The sequence below is a fragment of the Durotheca rogersii genome (genome assembly GCF_024521655.1).
Source record: "Durotheca rogersii strain YMJ 92031201 chromosome Unknown GGS23scaffold_2, whole genome shotgun sequence".
NCBI lineage: Eukaryota > Fungi > Ascomycota > Sordariomycetes > Xylariales > Xylariaceae > Durotheca > Durotheca rogersii.
The window spans coordinates 1,618,795-1,633,320 of record NW_026251233.1 but is presented as its reverse complement, the minus strand read 5'-3'; the positions used below and the strand labels follow the sequence as shown (position 1 = coordinate 1,633,320).

General features: G+C 57.7%; 7 protein-coding genes across 7 annotated transcripts; 3 read left to right on the top strand and 4 right to left on the bottom strand.

Moving 5' to 3' along the window:
• Positions 1-5: 5 nt before the first annotated feature.
• On the bottom strand, positions 6-413 carry GGS23DRAFT_592850 (uncharacterized protein; the record flags this gene model as incomplete). The annotated part of the gene is made up of 2 exons (XM_051517944.1): positions 6-283; positions 323-413. The coding sequence occupies 2 exons, from the start codon at positions 411-413 to the stop codon at positions 6-8; spliced, it is 369 nt and encodes a 122-aa protein (XP_051376253.1).
• A 778-nt stretch (positions 414-1,191) lies between these two features.
• Positions 1,192-2,741, top strand: GGS23DRAFT_592849 (uncharacterized protein; the record flags this gene model as incomplete). The annotated part of the gene is made up of 4 exons (XM_051517943.1): positions 1,192-1,262; positions 1,310-1,892; positions 1,958-2,233; positions 2,307-2,741. 4 exons carry the CDS (start codon positions 1,192-1,194, stop codon positions 2,739-2,741), a joined length of 1,365 nt encoding a protein of 454 aa, XP_051376252.1.
• Positions 2,742-5,121: 2,380 nt separating this feature from the next.
• Positions 5,122-6,924, bottom strand: GGS23DRAFT_548784 (phytanoyl-dioxygenase family protein). Its single transcript, XM_051515177.1, has one exon. It carries the CDS (start codon positions 6,702-6,704, stop codon positions 5,682-5,684), a length of 1,023 nt encoding a protein of 340 aa, XP_051376251.1. The 5' UTR covers positions 6,705-6,924; the 3' UTR covers positions 5,122-5,681.
• A 235-nt stretch (positions 6,925-7,159) lies between these two features.
• On the top strand, positions 7,160-8,812 carry GGS23DRAFT_182152 (cytochrome P450). Its single transcript, XM_051511641.1, has 2 exons — positions 7,160-7,847; positions 7,922-8,812. The coding sequence occupies exons 1-2, from the start codon at positions 7,200-7,202 to the stop codon at positions 8,786-8,788; spliced, it is 1,515 nt and encodes a 504-aa protein (XP_051376250.1). The 5' UTR covers positions 7,160-7,199; the 3' UTR covers positions 8,789-8,812.
• GGS23DRAFT_548781 (fungal-specific transcription factor domain-containing protein) lies at positions 8,753-10,589 on the bottom strand. The gene is made up of 4 exons (XM_051515176.1): positions 10,211-10,589; positions 9,866-10,134; positions 9,520-9,774; positions 8,753-9,454 (listed from the first exon to the last, which is right to left on the bottom strand). Exons 1-4 carry the CDS (start codon positions 10,473-10,475, stop codon positions 8,837-8,839), a joined length of 1,407 nt encoding a protein of 468 aa, XP_051376249.1. The 5' UTR covers positions 10,476-10,589; the 3' UTR covers positions 8,753-8,836.
• An 84-nt stretch (positions 10,590-10,673) lies between these two features.
• Positions 10,674-12,167, bottom strand: GGS23DRAFT_592845 (aldehyde dehydrogenase; the record flags this gene model as incomplete). Its single annotated transcript, XM_051517942.1, has 2 exons — positions 10,674-12,083; positions 12,138-12,167. 2 exons carry the CDS (start codon positions 12,165-12,167, stop codon positions 10,674-10,676), a joined length of 1,440 nt encoding a protein of 479 aa, XP_051376248.1.
• Positions 12,168-12,782: 615 nt separating this feature from the next.
• Positions 12,783-14,513, top strand: GGS23DRAFT_592844 (general substrate transporter; the record flags this gene model as incomplete). The annotated part of the gene is made up of 4 exons (XM_051517941.1): positions 12,783-12,909; positions 12,969-13,145; positions 13,228-14,280; positions 14,347-14,513. 4 exons carry the CDS (start codon positions 12,783-12,785, stop codon positions 14,511-14,513), a joined length of 1,524 nt encoding a protein of 507 aa, XP_051376247.1.
• Between the last annotated feature and the right edge of the window lie 13 nt (positions 14,514-14,526).

Below are 14,526 nucleotides of genomic sequence, written 5' to 3'. Positions count from 1 at the left end.
ACACCCTAGCGGCCGACGTCGATCGTGTAGTAGACTGCGTCAGCGTCATGAAGGATTTCTACCAGCGATACGAGATGGGCGAGCCCGCAGGCAGTGGCGCCATATGAAGGAGGAAGCGCCAGCAAGTAAAGACTTAGACCCGGAGCCATGAAGTTCATTGGCAAGACTCCTATCCCAAACAGAAATGACACGCTGAGCTTCTTGGTCGTCGCCATCTGCGGCCTCTGGATAATCCACCGCAGCAGGGCTAGGATGCCGATGTCGAGAACGAGGTTGATGAGGGCTGAGGCGAAGTTGTTCGCTTGATCGAACAGCTAATTACCGCCGACGTATACTTGATTCTGGATCTTCTCTGACGGCGAGCACTGGATGATTTCGAGCAACGTGCCGGACATGTACTTGGTACATAACATCGCTCTAGGTCAGGCAGTGGACCGTCTAAGATATGGCATGTGTTGGCCTGGCGGCACGAAGACGCGCAACTAATCGATGGGAATGGCGAGTTTGAGTAATACGATGCTGACGCCATAGAATAGCGACAGGAGATGGAGGCCCTGTAGCCAAGTCAGCTCGCGAGTCTGACCGGCTCGGGTTATCGAGTGCTGCTTACGTATAAGAAAGGCTCAAGGTTCTTCACTGTGGCGTTTCATTAATGGGCGCGAACACGAAAGAAACATCGTCAATATGGGGTTTCTTATAATATATAGCAATGCTAGACGTAGAATGACGGCAAGGGTTTCAATAAGGCCCCCGAAGATAACGACAAAACAACCCAATTCACGGTTCCTGGGGCAGGCGCTGAACCCGAGCTTCTTATTCCTAGTTGGGGTTGTCGCCGGCTCTTCCGCCTATCGCATGTTACGCCTAACACTATCTCGCTTCAACGGTCTCCTGTAAATAATGTAGGATTCGATACCCTCTGCCTAGCCGCCTGCAAAATGGACTGACGTGTGCATCTTTGCCTCAGTAGAGGGTATTCGTCAGGTCTATCAGGGGGTTTACTCACTGAACTACAACAAACTTCTGCGGCCCAACGTTGTAAAACCGATCTTTGTCTTACCCACCATCCGCGACGTCCCCGAAAATCATTCATGCGGAACTGTTCTATCTCGCTTTCTACTTTCATCTTTCTTGAAGTAGAACTGCATGGTCTCTAAGCTAGACCTGTAGCAGCATTTACCCACCATCTCCATGGCTCAGAGCCAGGAGGTTTCACCGCCGGGAATGGCAAAACTCAAGCGGCTCCGCCAACTAGGCAACATGTAAGTCCTTTCGCTATTATAACCGACCTCGTGCCTAACCAGGGCAGTGATATGTACCAACTAGCCATGTATATGCTGGACCAATATCGTGGAACCTCTGTCTCCGGCCGCTATGTAATCCCCGCCTACCTCGCCGGCTCGGACGCCCGCCCTCGGCTCGTCAGCACCGTCGAGGCCGCGATCTGCGACGCGGTCCTGCAGCATCCCACGTTGCAAGTAGGGATCGCCGATGCCGATTCGAGAAAGCCTACCTGGGTCCAGCTGGAAAGCCTCGATCTGGACGAGCACCTCACCTGGCGCTTCCTCGACCGGTCGTCAGAATTCGAAGACGTGTTACGAGAAACCACCATGTCCCAGCTCGACGCTAGATTCCCAGACCTCGAGAAGCGGCCAGGCTGGAAGATCACCCTGCTGCACCAGGAGCAGACGGACTTCGTGGAGATCCTGTTTACCTGGAACCACCCGCACGCGGACGGCATGAGCGGCAAGATCTTCCACGAAACCCTGCTGCGGAGCTTCGACGCGGCGAGGACAAGCACGGCAGGGCGCGACGCAGCGAGCCGCGCCCTCGCGCTGCCCGCGTCGCCGCCGGACCTGCCGCCGCCGATCGAGCGGGCCGTGAAGCTCCCGGTCGACGTGTCGTTTGCGGCGAAGACGCTGTGGCAGGAGCTGCGGCCGGCCGCGTTCTGGCGCAGCGAGACGCTGGCGAGCTGGGCGCCGGTGCGCACGGCGTCGGCGGCGCGGCGCTAGCCCGCGTGCTCGCGGCGTGCCGCCGCCGCCGCACCACGCTGACGGGGCTGCTGCACGTGCTGGCCCTCGCGTCGCTCGCGTCGCGCGTCGCGCGCGCCCGCGCCCCGGGCTTCCAGAGCCTCACCGCCGTCAACTTGCGGCGCTTCATCCCGGCGCCAGCGCCCCACCGCGCTATGAGCAACTGCGTGACGCTGCGGACGCACGAGTTTGGCGCGGCGGCGGTCGCGCGCGGAGGAGGGCGAGGGCGAGGGCAAGGGCGCGCTGGGCGCGGCGGCGCTCAAACGCGTCTGGGAGGTCGCGGCGGCGGTCCGCGCCAACATCGCGCGCAGGCTCGAGGCCGGCGTCCGGAATGACCAGGTCGGGATCACGAAGTTCGTGGGCGACTGGCAGGCGCAGATGCGCGACACGGCGCGGCGGCCGCGGCAGTGCTCCTGGTTCGTGACGAACCTAGGGGCGATCGGGGCGCGGCCGCAACGGGAGGAGGCGGAGGAGGAGGACGGGGGCGAGGCCGAGGGCGACGCGAGGGCGTGGGCGCTGCGCCGCGCGCAGTTCGCGGTCAGCGCCGAGACGACGCAGGCGGCGCCCATGATCGCGACGATGACGGTCGCCGGCGAGGGCCTGCGCGTCGCCTGCAGCTGGCAGGAGTGCATCTTCGACGTCGCCCTCGGCGACCGCGTCGTCGCCGACTTGGAGCGCTGGCTGCAGCAGGTCGCGGCGCTGCCCGAGTAGACACCCCCCCGGGGGTTCCTGATATACCTGTTCTCTGTGTTGCTCTTCCCGGAAACACATCTACTTACCCAAGCGAACCATCAATACTCTTCGTCTATTGTATCTCTGTCCACGCAAGTCTCGAGACACGTACACACGCTTAATACCTATTCCATACCGATGCCACCTGCGATTCAGCCGCCAAACAGGGGCCTACCATATCGAGACGGTGGAAGGGGCCTCGGGATTTTCTCGACGAGCCCAGATGCATGCCCTGGCCCCCCAGCACCCAGCGCGCTCCCTCCCCTTTTCCACCTGCGCCAACCCGCGTACGGTAAAGGGGTCTCTTCGCGAGACGGCGAAAACGGCACAGCATCAACCTTCTGTCTTGCGTAGGTAGTAGTATGCCATGAGCATAACAACCGGGCAGCAGATGGGAAGCAGGTAGCGACAGCGTTCATACATGCAATACACTGATCTGTTAAGATTACATACAGATGGAAGAGTTGTATTACATAGCTCATAAAGCGACCCTGGTTGTTTTATAGCCCAAAGGTAATTACCCTCGGTCTCGTTACCGAAGAATGCAAAAGCAATACAGAAAAACCGTTGGCAAGCATTGACTCCAATCACGTCTAAGAGTGGCATCCCGTACTTGTCTGTCTTATACATATAGTCCAGTATCAGGACGTCAGGGTAGGCATGAAGGTATGGAAGTGAGTCTGGGTGGGCGAATAGAATAGGGTTCACACGGTTTTTAGAATCTAACTGTAGTTGGCTCTAGAAACCTTCGCGGTCTAGTTAGTTGACAAGTGCGTTGACAGAACTTTGTCCTTCATAGATCTCTCGCCTTATACCTGCAATACGATTGTAGATATCCTACTAAGTCGCGATAAAAGTGGTATTCTGACGTAGATAGATTCAAATGTCCTTAAGGGCAGTGTCATCGTTTACAAGACTTGTGAACTAAAATGCGTCCTGTTCAGAGAAAACTCAATGAACCGGGTAAGTAGACGGGTGTCAGCTTAGTTCGTGGTTATGTAAAGAGAACCGTCGATCTAACGAATACGGTAAGGTCCAAGTACTCTTATCAAGAGACTCCTTAACTATGACTGAAGATTGGCAACCAGTCCCCCAGGTTGTCGTTTTCCGCATCCACTACCTCGAGAGGTTTGGGGGTTTAGCACGACGATGACATAAATATATAACCATCTACTTACCAAACTTTTCTCTAGTCAACCGCCCATCTATGAACGCGTGGCTTCTCGGCGCCTCCCACGCGTTAATCGATTTTGTCACGTAGAGAGCCACCTATACACAGCTCTCTACTTCTTCTCTGGTTGCTCGCTTACCTAACCTAGCTCCCAGCTCCTTTATTCATTTCCTTCCTAGTTAGCTACCTAAGTCATTCATTTCATCCTCTTCTTCCTACCTTCCGTTGCTCCCACTGCAGAGCAACCTCAGTTCCAACGTAGCTCTCCTGGTCTAAGTAATAGATTTAAATAGAGCGTCCCGGGATACAAATTCGCCTTCTGGAGGAGGATATCCTCGTGAAATGCGACAATTTGATCTATAGCCGTCTCCATTATCAACTAGTACTAAAAGCCGTACGTATATAAAGATCCTGACGAGCTTTGTATTGTATAGTATCCTGACCGTGACGCCTTTGAAGAAAGATAGGGACGCACTCCGACACGTCGTAGGTACGTGGTATTATTCATGAGTGCTGGAACTTTGAATCGATACAGCGCCCATAAGCGCTAACGTGGCGCTGTATCTCAGGTCCATTTAGTGCTCATAGTGCGATATTTCAGGTCCATTTAGTGCTCATAGTGCTGTATTTCAGGTCTATCCAGTGCTCATAAGCGTGGCCTTGAACCGAAAGAGGAAGTATTACCCATATAACCGCGACGGGTCTCGGAGAATTTCAGAGCGACGGATCCCCGTCGCCCTATCAACCGCCAATTCTCCGACCTCAACAAAGTACCTACATGGGGCCGAACCCGTCCATCTGATCCACGGTAGCCTGCGCCTTGGCCGCATAATGGCAATGCCACCTGATGCGGGCTCCATTGCGGGGGAAGCAGAAAGGGTAACGGCACGCAGGCCGAGGCCAGAACCCGTCCGTCTTATCCACGGTTAGCCTGTGCCTTTGGCCCCATAACGGCAATGCCGCCTGGTGATCCATTGCGGGGAAACAGAAAGGGGAAATAGAAAGGGGAGCAGCACGCAGGCCAAGGCCGGAAAGGCGGGGTCCCCAGCGCATCGTGCATGCTGCGCGTGGAGAGGGGAAACGCGACCCCGAGCAGGGATCGCAGCACGGATGAGGCAGCCATGCAGGAGGCGGTGTAGACGAGATAGGCGTCTACGAGGTCGCTGACGGCGCTCAGCTACCGCAGCACGTTGCCGAAGCTGAACACCGTGGTGCCCAGCAGGCAGATCACCCAGTCGGCGGGCGGCACGCTCGTCCACGCGAACCAGGAGAGCCCGGCTTGGCCCTACCCTGCCTCCCCTCCCCGCCTCGCCAGCTCAGGTGAATGTCACTTTCCGCTTTTGGTGCCTGCAGACCAACCGCGCATTTCCCGGAAGGTGATAGGGTACGCCGCGGAGAGCATGTGCAGGGTCGCGTACACGATGGCCGCGGAGAGCGAGACGAGGAGCACGATGGGGTCTATCACGAGGAGCGCCCACGGATGCGGCAGGAGAGTAGCAGGTTCTGGGGGTTGTAGGGATCATTGGAGAGCCGGTAGACGATGAAGGGGTCGTCTGCCGTGCCCCCGAGCCGGCATACCCGAGATTTTCCACATCTGGTTCCTCGCGCCGCATGACAACGATGTTTACGAGCAATACAAAACAGGTAAGAGTGAGAGAGCGAGAGGTGGACCCGGCCTTATGAAACTAATCTTCGGCTATCTGCACTTGCTCGCATCCATCCTATTTCTCCGAGCGAGCAAAACCCAACTACTGCACCCTCGACTCGTGAGCGTGCTCAGCACGCCCGTCAGCCACTCCCTCTATGGGGTTATACCCCGGGATCGCCCGTCTGTCGGCCCCCTTCTGCTTGAGGACGCTCTCGAGCGGCGACGCATGGTCGACCCAGCCGAGGTTGGGCAGGGCGACGTCGTACCCCAGACGCCGCTGAACCTCCAGTGGGTACGCCCTGACGATGTCATGCGGAAGATAGAGCGCGAAGTTCTCCTCCTGCCGGAGATGCGGCTGCTGCATGAACAGTGCGTACACCAGGCGCTTCTCGTCCTCGGTCGAGTTCTGGCCAGCACCGTGGTACACGCTCGAGAGCATGAAGAAGGCATCGCCCGCGTCCAGCTCGGCATCGATGGCCTGTGACTGGTTCGGCCGCTCGTCGCTCCGCTGCAGGTGGCTGCCGGGAACGACGCGCGTCGCCCCGTTGGCGCGCGTGGTCCGTGAGCCCGCGATGAAAAAGCTGATGGTCGTGTCGCGGCCGAACTTGTACTGGGAGGCCTCGATGGCTGGCCGCGAGGTGTACCAGATCGCGTCGTCGCGATGGAGGTCCTGCATGTGCATGCCGGGGCCGACTTCGAATATGGACGACATGGCCACGATGGGCTTCTCTGTCACGACGAACTGTTTGTCGCCCAGCCAAGACGTGTGCGTGACGGACAGGAAGGTGTCCATCACGGACAGGTAGAGGCTGTCGGTCAGGATCTTCTCTGTCAGGGCCGGCGCATATTCCGGCAGACGGCCCAGGCGCTTGGTCTGGTCGTCGGGCCGTGCGTACCCGGCTGCGTCGAGGTGGGGACGGACGGCAGAGGCGGCAGAGGCCACTTCTTCAGGGGTGAGGAAGCCTTTAATGCGGGCGCCGCCGTTTAGCTTGATGGAGTCGATGATCTCTGAGACGGGGGTGTCTCGGGTGAAGGCTTCGATTCGGGGGGCTACCAGCTTCAGATAGCCGGCAGTGCTCGCGGTAGTGCTAGGAGCAGCATGGAGGGTGAATGTCATAGACATGGTGAACGTTCTACTCGTTCGTTAATAGGGCGCGAGTGTGGATCGCGGTGTAGACTATGTGTGATTACGGTCCTGAAGGCGTCAACAGCCCGCAGCTAGCATTCCGCTATTTTATAACCTATACGTAAGAATTATATAGAACCTTGCTTTACGGTGGCATGGATAGCGGCTACTCGGCTTTGCCTCGTCGCCGTCTCAGAAATCGGTCTCGAGACTCGGCCCTGGGCATCGGTATCAGAGATAGGCAAGAAGGTTGGAATATCCGTCCTACTGCTAGATACCGGTTAGTACGGATAAGTTCAATTGTCCGAGATACCTTGGCATAGCTCGGATAATTACAGTAATCCAGTATATCTATTTATCCCGATATATGCATATCAGCAACACCGTGATACTCAAAGCTGTATAGAGCCACTACTTAGACCAGGTGAAAAAAGTAAAAGAGAAAAGAATAGTAATAGCAATAATACTACTAGTTTTCAGGTGCAAGACAAGATGGCTCTCATCGAGACTGCTCTCCGGAATGCCTGGATCCTGCCATTATGTCTCGTTCTCTGGCTGCTACGAAACCGCTACAGGCTGTCGTCAGTCCCCGGCCCTCTCCTGAACTCCATCTCCGTGCTCCCCCGTCTCTGGTCCGTCTACCGAGGAAGCTCGCATCTGGACGATCTAGCCCTGCATAAGAAATATGGGAAGATAGTCCGGGTCGCACCGGGCCTCGTCTCCGTCTCGGACGTCTCGCAGCTGGATCAGATCTACGGCATCAGCTCGCAGTTCTACAAATCCAGCTTCTACGACCCCGTCCGGCTCTACGATGAGGAGGGCATCTTGCCAGACCCGTTTGTTCTGGCCGACAAAACACTGCACGCACGCATGAAGCGAAACTCGGCCAACGCGTACTCTTTGAAGGCTCTGATACAGCTAGAGCCGCTAGTGGACGGGGTGATAGCCAGACTATTCAACCATCTGGACGCGACGTACGTTGAGACGGGCAAGACTTGCGATATAGGAGAGTACATGCATTTCTTCTCCATGGACGCCATCTTCACCGTCACTTTCGGCGCCGACTTGGACTTCATCTCCCAGGGCGACTCCAAGGGGTTCTGCAAGCACGTGCAGGACGGCATAGCTTACTTTGCGTGTGTAAGTAATAGTGGTGGACCTAGACGAGAACCGACGCCATCGAATCCCCCCCCAAAACTAACTTCAATCACCAGTGCGGCCAGGTTCCATGGGCGCACAAGTTCCTGCTCGGGAATCCGTACCTGTCCAGATTCCTAGCGATCTCGGGCGACTCCATCTTGGACGAGATACTGAGCATAGCGGTCGCGCAGCGCCAGGACGCGGAGAAGCGCATCCTGGAGGCCGAGCACGAGACGGCCCAGGCCACATTCCTCATGACGCTCCTCCGCAACCAGGCCAAGAGCCCGAGCGCGATCAACGACAGGGAAATCAACGCGCACGCGATCGGCAACATCATGGCCGGCGGCGACACGACCTCCACCGCGCTCCGCGCCGCCCTCCGCCACCTCATCGACAACCCGGACGTCCTGGCGCGTCTCCTCGAGGAGCTGCGACAGGCCGGGATCACGCCGGAGACGCCCGTGTCCTACGCGGTCGCCTCCAGGGTGCCGTACCTCACGGCCGTCATCCGGGAGTCCATGCGGCTGCACCCGTCCGTCGGCATGTTGCTCTCTCGCGCGGTCCCGGATGCGGGCGGCCTACTATCAGACGGCAAACGGCAGTACCGCGTCGACGCCGGCATCGACGTAGGCATCAACCCCTGGATCATCCACCGGGACCCAGACATCTTCCCGGACCCGGAAACCTACCGCCCGGACCGCTGGCTGCTGTCGTCACCTGCGCAGCTGGCAGCCATGAACCGCGCCTGGATCCCTTTCGGCGCTGGCCGACACATGTGCTCCGGACAGCACATCTCCCTGCTGGAGATCACGAAGCTGATTCCGGCGATAGTGATGCGGTACCACATGCAATGGGAGGACGCCGATGTCTCCGTCACGAACCACTTCTTCACTATCCAAAGCGGTATGCGGGTTTCCCTGCAGCGAAAGAAGCAGGAGTAGATTATCTGTCTGTCTGTCTGTCTGTTTGTATGTATGATAAATATCTACTCATACTAAGGCTAAATCTATGCCCAAGTCCTCCATGACTTCTTGCCATCTGCATTTCTTGATGCCTCGTCCCGTGACGCGTGCATCCCGACGGCGCCATACTTCCTTCAGAACCCGTAGACCAAGCAGCCCCTGGTTCAGCGCCAGCAGGGTCAAGCTCTGCAGCCGGCGCTTGATGTGCTCCCGTCTGTCCAGGGCATCAATCTCGGACCCCAGCACGACGAGGGCCCAGCCCAGGAAGACGCCCGGCCCGACCGTATCCGGGACGAGAGCCAGGCGTTCGAAAGCCGAGTTGATGACGTCCTGGATCTCCGTCGGACAGTCGGTCGTCGGCTCATGCGCGATCCGGTACACGTAGACCTGCAGCGCGAGCCTGAATATATCGGCTGCCGCCCGGGCTGCCTCGTGCACCGAAGCCTCTTCCAGCCGGTCGGCCGGCGAGAGGGCGGACTGGGAGCGGCTGTAGGCAAGCAAGCTGAATCTCGTCACGAGCGGCGTGTGCGCTGTGCGGATGCGGCTTTGTAGCTCTACCGACTCGTGGTAGGCCCTTTGTAGCAGCTTCTCCTCTCGCGTAACCTTGGCCAGCCGCATCTTCTCGTGCAGATGCGCCGCTTCCATCTGGCCTCTCTGTTAGCTGCATAAAGACAGACAGACAGACACACACACAGGGTGAGAGAGCATACGATCAGCTTGTGAGTGTCCAGTGAGCACCCGATTATAACATCGATAGTGCCCTCCTGGCATTGCATGGCCACGGAGTCTAGAAACCGAAAGCTCTGCTCCCGCGTAGCGCCCGAGCTGTGCAGGAGCACTTGGAGTGCCGATGCAGCAACGGCACTAGTCAGGAATCCGTCCATGCTGCCATCGGCATCCCGGCCACGGATCCAAGCTAGGATGCCGTCGTAGTGTCGCTTCCATTCCCTGCCATCCTCCCAGAGCTTCTGTCGTCAGAGGACTGTATTTGTCAAGGTGGTGGGTGTGGTGATAAGACAGGTTGAAAGGGGGAGGGGGGAGGGGGTTGGGACAGACTTCGAACAGGAGCAATATCCACATGGTCGTTATGGTCAGCTCGGACCGCGACTGCGCTGGCTTCTGCAGGCGCGTCTGCAAGTGCTGCAGGGCCTGTCGCAGGTATAGTCTGGGCGTGTTGTCTGTGCGCTTCTGCGAGCGGTTTAGGTGGGATGCCGAGAGGGCCAGGAGGGCGTTGAGGAGCGCGTCATCCGCCAGGGCTATGGCTGCGAGACGACGGTACCCGTTTCCGTCGTAGTCGACCGCGATGATCACCCGGGCAATGTTATCTAGGCCGTTAGCCTCCTGGGGAGAGAGGCGAGGAGAAGGGAGGAGGAAGTAATAGGAAGTAAAGCAGTGGCTCACTGGTAAAGTGCCGTAGCAGCCGATCTTCCTTCGGTGGCAGGCCCAGCGAAGAGACGGTTGAGGGGGCAGAGGGACGTCGATAGACATGTTTAGGCCTTGCTAACACGCACAGCCGGACGTGATACCCTGCGCAGTGTCTCTTCTCGGCCAGACAGCGGCTGCAGGCGGGAAGCTTCCTGTCGCAGATGGCGAGGCCTTCGTCGATGCAGGTCCAGCAGCTGCCGGACGGATTCGGAATCACCAGCTCAGGAAGTGATCGAGACATGGGAGCGAGTGCGAGATTGTCGTGAGTACGGGCAAGAGGAGGGAAAGATAAGAGAAGGAAGCGGGTTGGATGGCATTAACAACAGGGGTTTCTTTCTATCGCGAGGGCGTGAGGGATTGTTGTTGATTGGTGGCTACCTACCTGCAATAAAACCATGCAAGATGCGGAGTTCGTATTAACGTATAATTACATACCCATCTACCGTGCTATCGCCCTGATCGAGACCGTCTTGCTATCTAGATACGACAACAGGCCTGCACGCCCGCTCTCCCGACCGTAACCGCTCCCTTTCAGCCCACCGAAGGGAACCCGGATATCAGGCACGACGCCCTGGTTGATGCCCACGCTTCCGGCCCGAAGCTCGCCGCTGACGCGAAGTGCACGGCTGATGTCGGCCGTGTACACAGCCGCTGCGAGTCCGTACGTCGTATCGTTCGCCAGATCAACCGCCTCCTCCTCTGTGTGGAACCTGCGCACGCACAAAACGGGCCCGAAGATCTCCTCCCGGTACGCGACGCTATCCAACGGCGGATCAATGAGAATGGTAGGCTGGACAAAGTATCCCTGCTCGCCGTGCCGACCGCCGCCCGTGAGGAGCTGTATGCCCTGCTTCGCAGCCTGCTCCAGGAATCCCATGATGCGATTGAACTGCGCCTCGTCCGCGACGGGGCCGAGGAAAGTCCCTGGGGCGTCTGGATCTCCCGCCCGAGCAAGCACGGCCTCGAACCGGTCCTTCAGCTTCGTCACGAACGAGTCGGCAATCGTGTCCTGGACCAAGAGCCGCGTCGTAGCAGCGCACACCTGGGTAGTGTTGAACAGGAAGCCGTCGGACAAATGGCCGAGCGCGTCGTCAATGTACGCATCGTCAAATACGATCGCAGCCGACTTGCCCCCCAGTTCCAGAGTGCACCGTTTCAGATTGCTGCTGGCAGCCGCAATCTGCACGAGGCGTCCAGTCTCCGTAGACCCCGTGAAGCTGATCTTGGCGATGCCCAGATGAGAAGCCAGCCTCTGTCCGGCCTCGCCCGTCCCATTGACGAAGTTGATAACCCCCGGCGGGAACCCGGCCTCCACCACCAGCTTCCCCAGCGCCAGCACGCCCAGCGGTGACTTCTCGGACGCCTTGAAGATGAAGGTGTTCCCGGCCGCGATGGCAGGTGCAATTTTCCACGCTACGAACAGGAAGGTGGCGTTCCAGGCGGCGATGCCGGCGCAGACGCCCAGAGGCTCGTACGACACCAATCGGTAGACGCCCTCGTCGGCGTCGGGGAACAGCTCCCCGGCTAGCTTGTCCGTCCAGCCAGCGTAGTACCGCAGATATTGCGCCAGCGTGTGGGCTCCGTGCTTGGCTATGACGGCGGGTGCGCCCATGGCCAGGGTCTCGAGGCGGGCGAGAGCAGTAGCCTTCTCGTCGACAAGGTCTGCCAGACGGTTCATCAGACGGGACCGTTCGGCTGGGCTAGTTCTGCGCCATGTTTTAAATGCTGCTGAGGCTGCCGATACCGCGTCGTCGACGTCTGACGCGCCTGCGGAGTGCACTGTCGATACAACGGAGTGGTCGTACGGGTTTTTGATCGTCACCGTTTCCCCCGAGCGGGCAGGGACGAACTGAGATGAGAATGATTAGCACCCAGCATCGCAGTAGAACATCTGGCTACTCACCTTGTTCCCGATAAACAGTTTCGTTTCCATACTGGTGCTTGATATGTATGTGGATGAGAGACCGTTTACTGGGGTCAGGTCAGTCATAGCTGGGCAAAGTCTCAGCTCAGTTATAAGCTATCGTACGACAATTACTCCGAGCTGTTCCCCGAGCGAGAGGTATATCCTTATAGATGTCGTGTCTAGCTCGTCCTGGGTAACACAGCAAGCAACGTCATCGCATACATCCATCTCGTTGTGAAGCCGTGGCGAAAGTAAAGAACGTCGTCTCATTCGGAGCGTGAGTAAGGTATTATAATTAGTGGGCAAAACTGCGGCTTCTAAATCTAACTGGTGTTACTCCAGCGGCGGCTAGCTCGGTTGCCACGTCTTCGACATTCTCCTCGCCGCTTTAGAATTCCCAATCCACCACCGGGTCTGAGTGGGCGGTGACTGCTAGATAAGAATACTCCGACTGAATTACTCCGAGTCTATGCCGGCTCTACGCTTAACCTGTGACCCAACGCCAAGATGGGAGATAGGGATATCACAAGTGTCCATGAGAATTCGCCAGCCGTAAAAGGCCGTCTTCTACCTTCTACTGCCCTCCGCTGTTATTAACAAATCACGGAAAGCAAGGTAACAGGATATACGCCATTTGCCAACATGTTCTTCTTCAACTCCACGCTTGCCATCACGGCCTGCGTCACGGCTGCTATGTTCTCTATGGCCGATTTAGCTTATGACGCCAGCATTATCAACCAGTTGCTCCTCAACGACAACTTCAGGAACTGTTAGGACTTTCCGACACTTCTCACTTTTTTTTTTATTTTCAACTGACATCTCATGCAGACTTCCAACTGAACTCGATGTGGATCGGGCTGAACACAGCCATGGTCAACGTTGGGGGCGTCCTCGTTGGCCCCTTTACCGGTCCGTTACTCGACTGGGTAGGCCGCAAACGGGCCCTAGTGATTGGAAACTGCATAGCCTTGATCGGGGCAGCTATACAGTCTGCTGCTCCAAACGGTAGGCTAAGCCAGCAGACCCCATACCCAAGCCTCTGGCCCCGTCTCTGCTTCTGACCCTGAACCTGACCCTGATATAATAGAGGGCACCCTCCTTGGCGGCCGCTTCATCCTGGGCCTCGCCCTCGTGATAACAGGAGTAGCCGGCCCCGCCCTGGTAGCGGAATCAACACCAGCAAAACTGCACGGTCTGCTCACGAACTGCATAATAATAGGCCTCCCCATCTTCGGCACCATCAGCGCCATAATCGCCATCGTCGTCTTCGACATCGATTCCAACTGGGGCTGGCGCGGCGCCCTGATGGGAGATCTGGCCGCGCCGCTCCTCTCCTTGCTGTGCCTCCTTTTCGCGCCCGAGTCCCCCCGGTGGCTAGCCCATAAGGGCCGTATGGCTGAAGCCCGGCAGGTGCTAGAACGCATGCACACCCTGCAGGATCCAGACCGCGAAGCCGTGGTCGAAGTAGAGTACGGCCAGATAGTGCAGACGATAAAACAGGAGCACCACGCGCACGAAGCCCACGGCTACACCGGCTTCTGGTCGACACTGGCAGCATCAGCGGCCGACCGGCGGCGTTTCGCCATAGCCGTCCTCGTTAATATATTTTGCCAGGTCTCGGGGGCCAACACGTTCCCGTTCTTCCTCACGCTCGTGCTGCAGCAGGCAAACATGGGTGTGCATGAGACGCTCTACATCAACCTGGGCCTCTGCATCTGGGGCGCAGTATCCGTCGCCGTCGGGATCTGGGCGTGCGACTACGCGGGCGCCAAACGTAGTCTGCTATTCGGCACAACCCTCATAACCGTCTGTCTTGCACTCTTGGCCGTGCTATCCCGTCTCGTGCAGTCCGGCCGTTCGTACGGAATAGGCTGCGTTGCTCTCTTGTTCGTCTTCCAGTCTGCTTCGTTTGGGACCTGGATGATACTCTTGTTTGCCTATCCGCCTATGATCTTACGCTACTCCCAGCGGGCAAGCGGGCTCGGGCTGGCGCAGAGTGTCGGGTATGGGTTTTTAGTCATGATGACCTACACCTTGCCGACAGCGTTGGAGAATCTTGAATGGCGCTTCTATGCCATCAATGCGGCGTGGAACATCGGGATTATCGCCATAATCTGGTGGTTGTTCGTCGAGATAAAGGGTTCGCCTACCTGCCCGTCCCCATGTCCTTATGTCCTTTCTTGTTTAAGGGCTAACATCAAAGCAGGCAAAACGTTGGAAGAGATCAGTGCGCTGTTTGACAGCAAGGTTCCTTTCGAGGATCAGGCTGAGAAGGGGGTCATCGAGGGCGTACCGTCGACTGCGGAACAGGCGGATTCGACCAGAGATAAGGCTGAGGTTGACCAGAAAGACAAGAGAAAAGAAGAGAAGTAGAAGAAGCTTATCT

Excerpts from the sequence above, each read along its gene's own strand:
- GGS23DRAFT_548784 (XM_051515177.1), bottom strand. The coding sequence starts at position 6,704 with ATGTCTATGACATTCACCCTCCATGCTGCTCCTAGCACTACCGCGAGC.
- GGS23DRAFT_182152 (XM_051511641.1), top strand. The coding sequence starts at position 7,200 with ATGGCTCTCATCGAGACTGCTCTCCGGAATGCCTGGATCCTGCCATTA. Across the intron at positions 7,848-7,921 it reads GCATAGCTTACTTTGCGTGT|TGCGGCCAGGTTCCATGGGC; the intron begins GTAAGTAATAGT and ends TTCAATCACCAG.
- GGS23DRAFT_548781 (XM_051515176.1), bottom strand. The coding sequence starts at position 10,475 with ATGTCTCGATCACTTCCTGAGCTGGTGATTCCGAATCCGTCCGGCAGC. Across the intron at positions 9,775-9,865 it reads GGATATTGCTCCTGTTCGAA|CTCTGGGAGGATGGCAGGGA; the intron begins GTCTGTCCCAAC and ends TGACGACAGAAG. Across the intron at positions 9,455-9,519 it reads TGGACACTCACAAGCTGATC|ATGGAAGCGGCGCATCTGCA; the intron begins GTATGCTCTCTC and ends CAGAGAGGCCAG.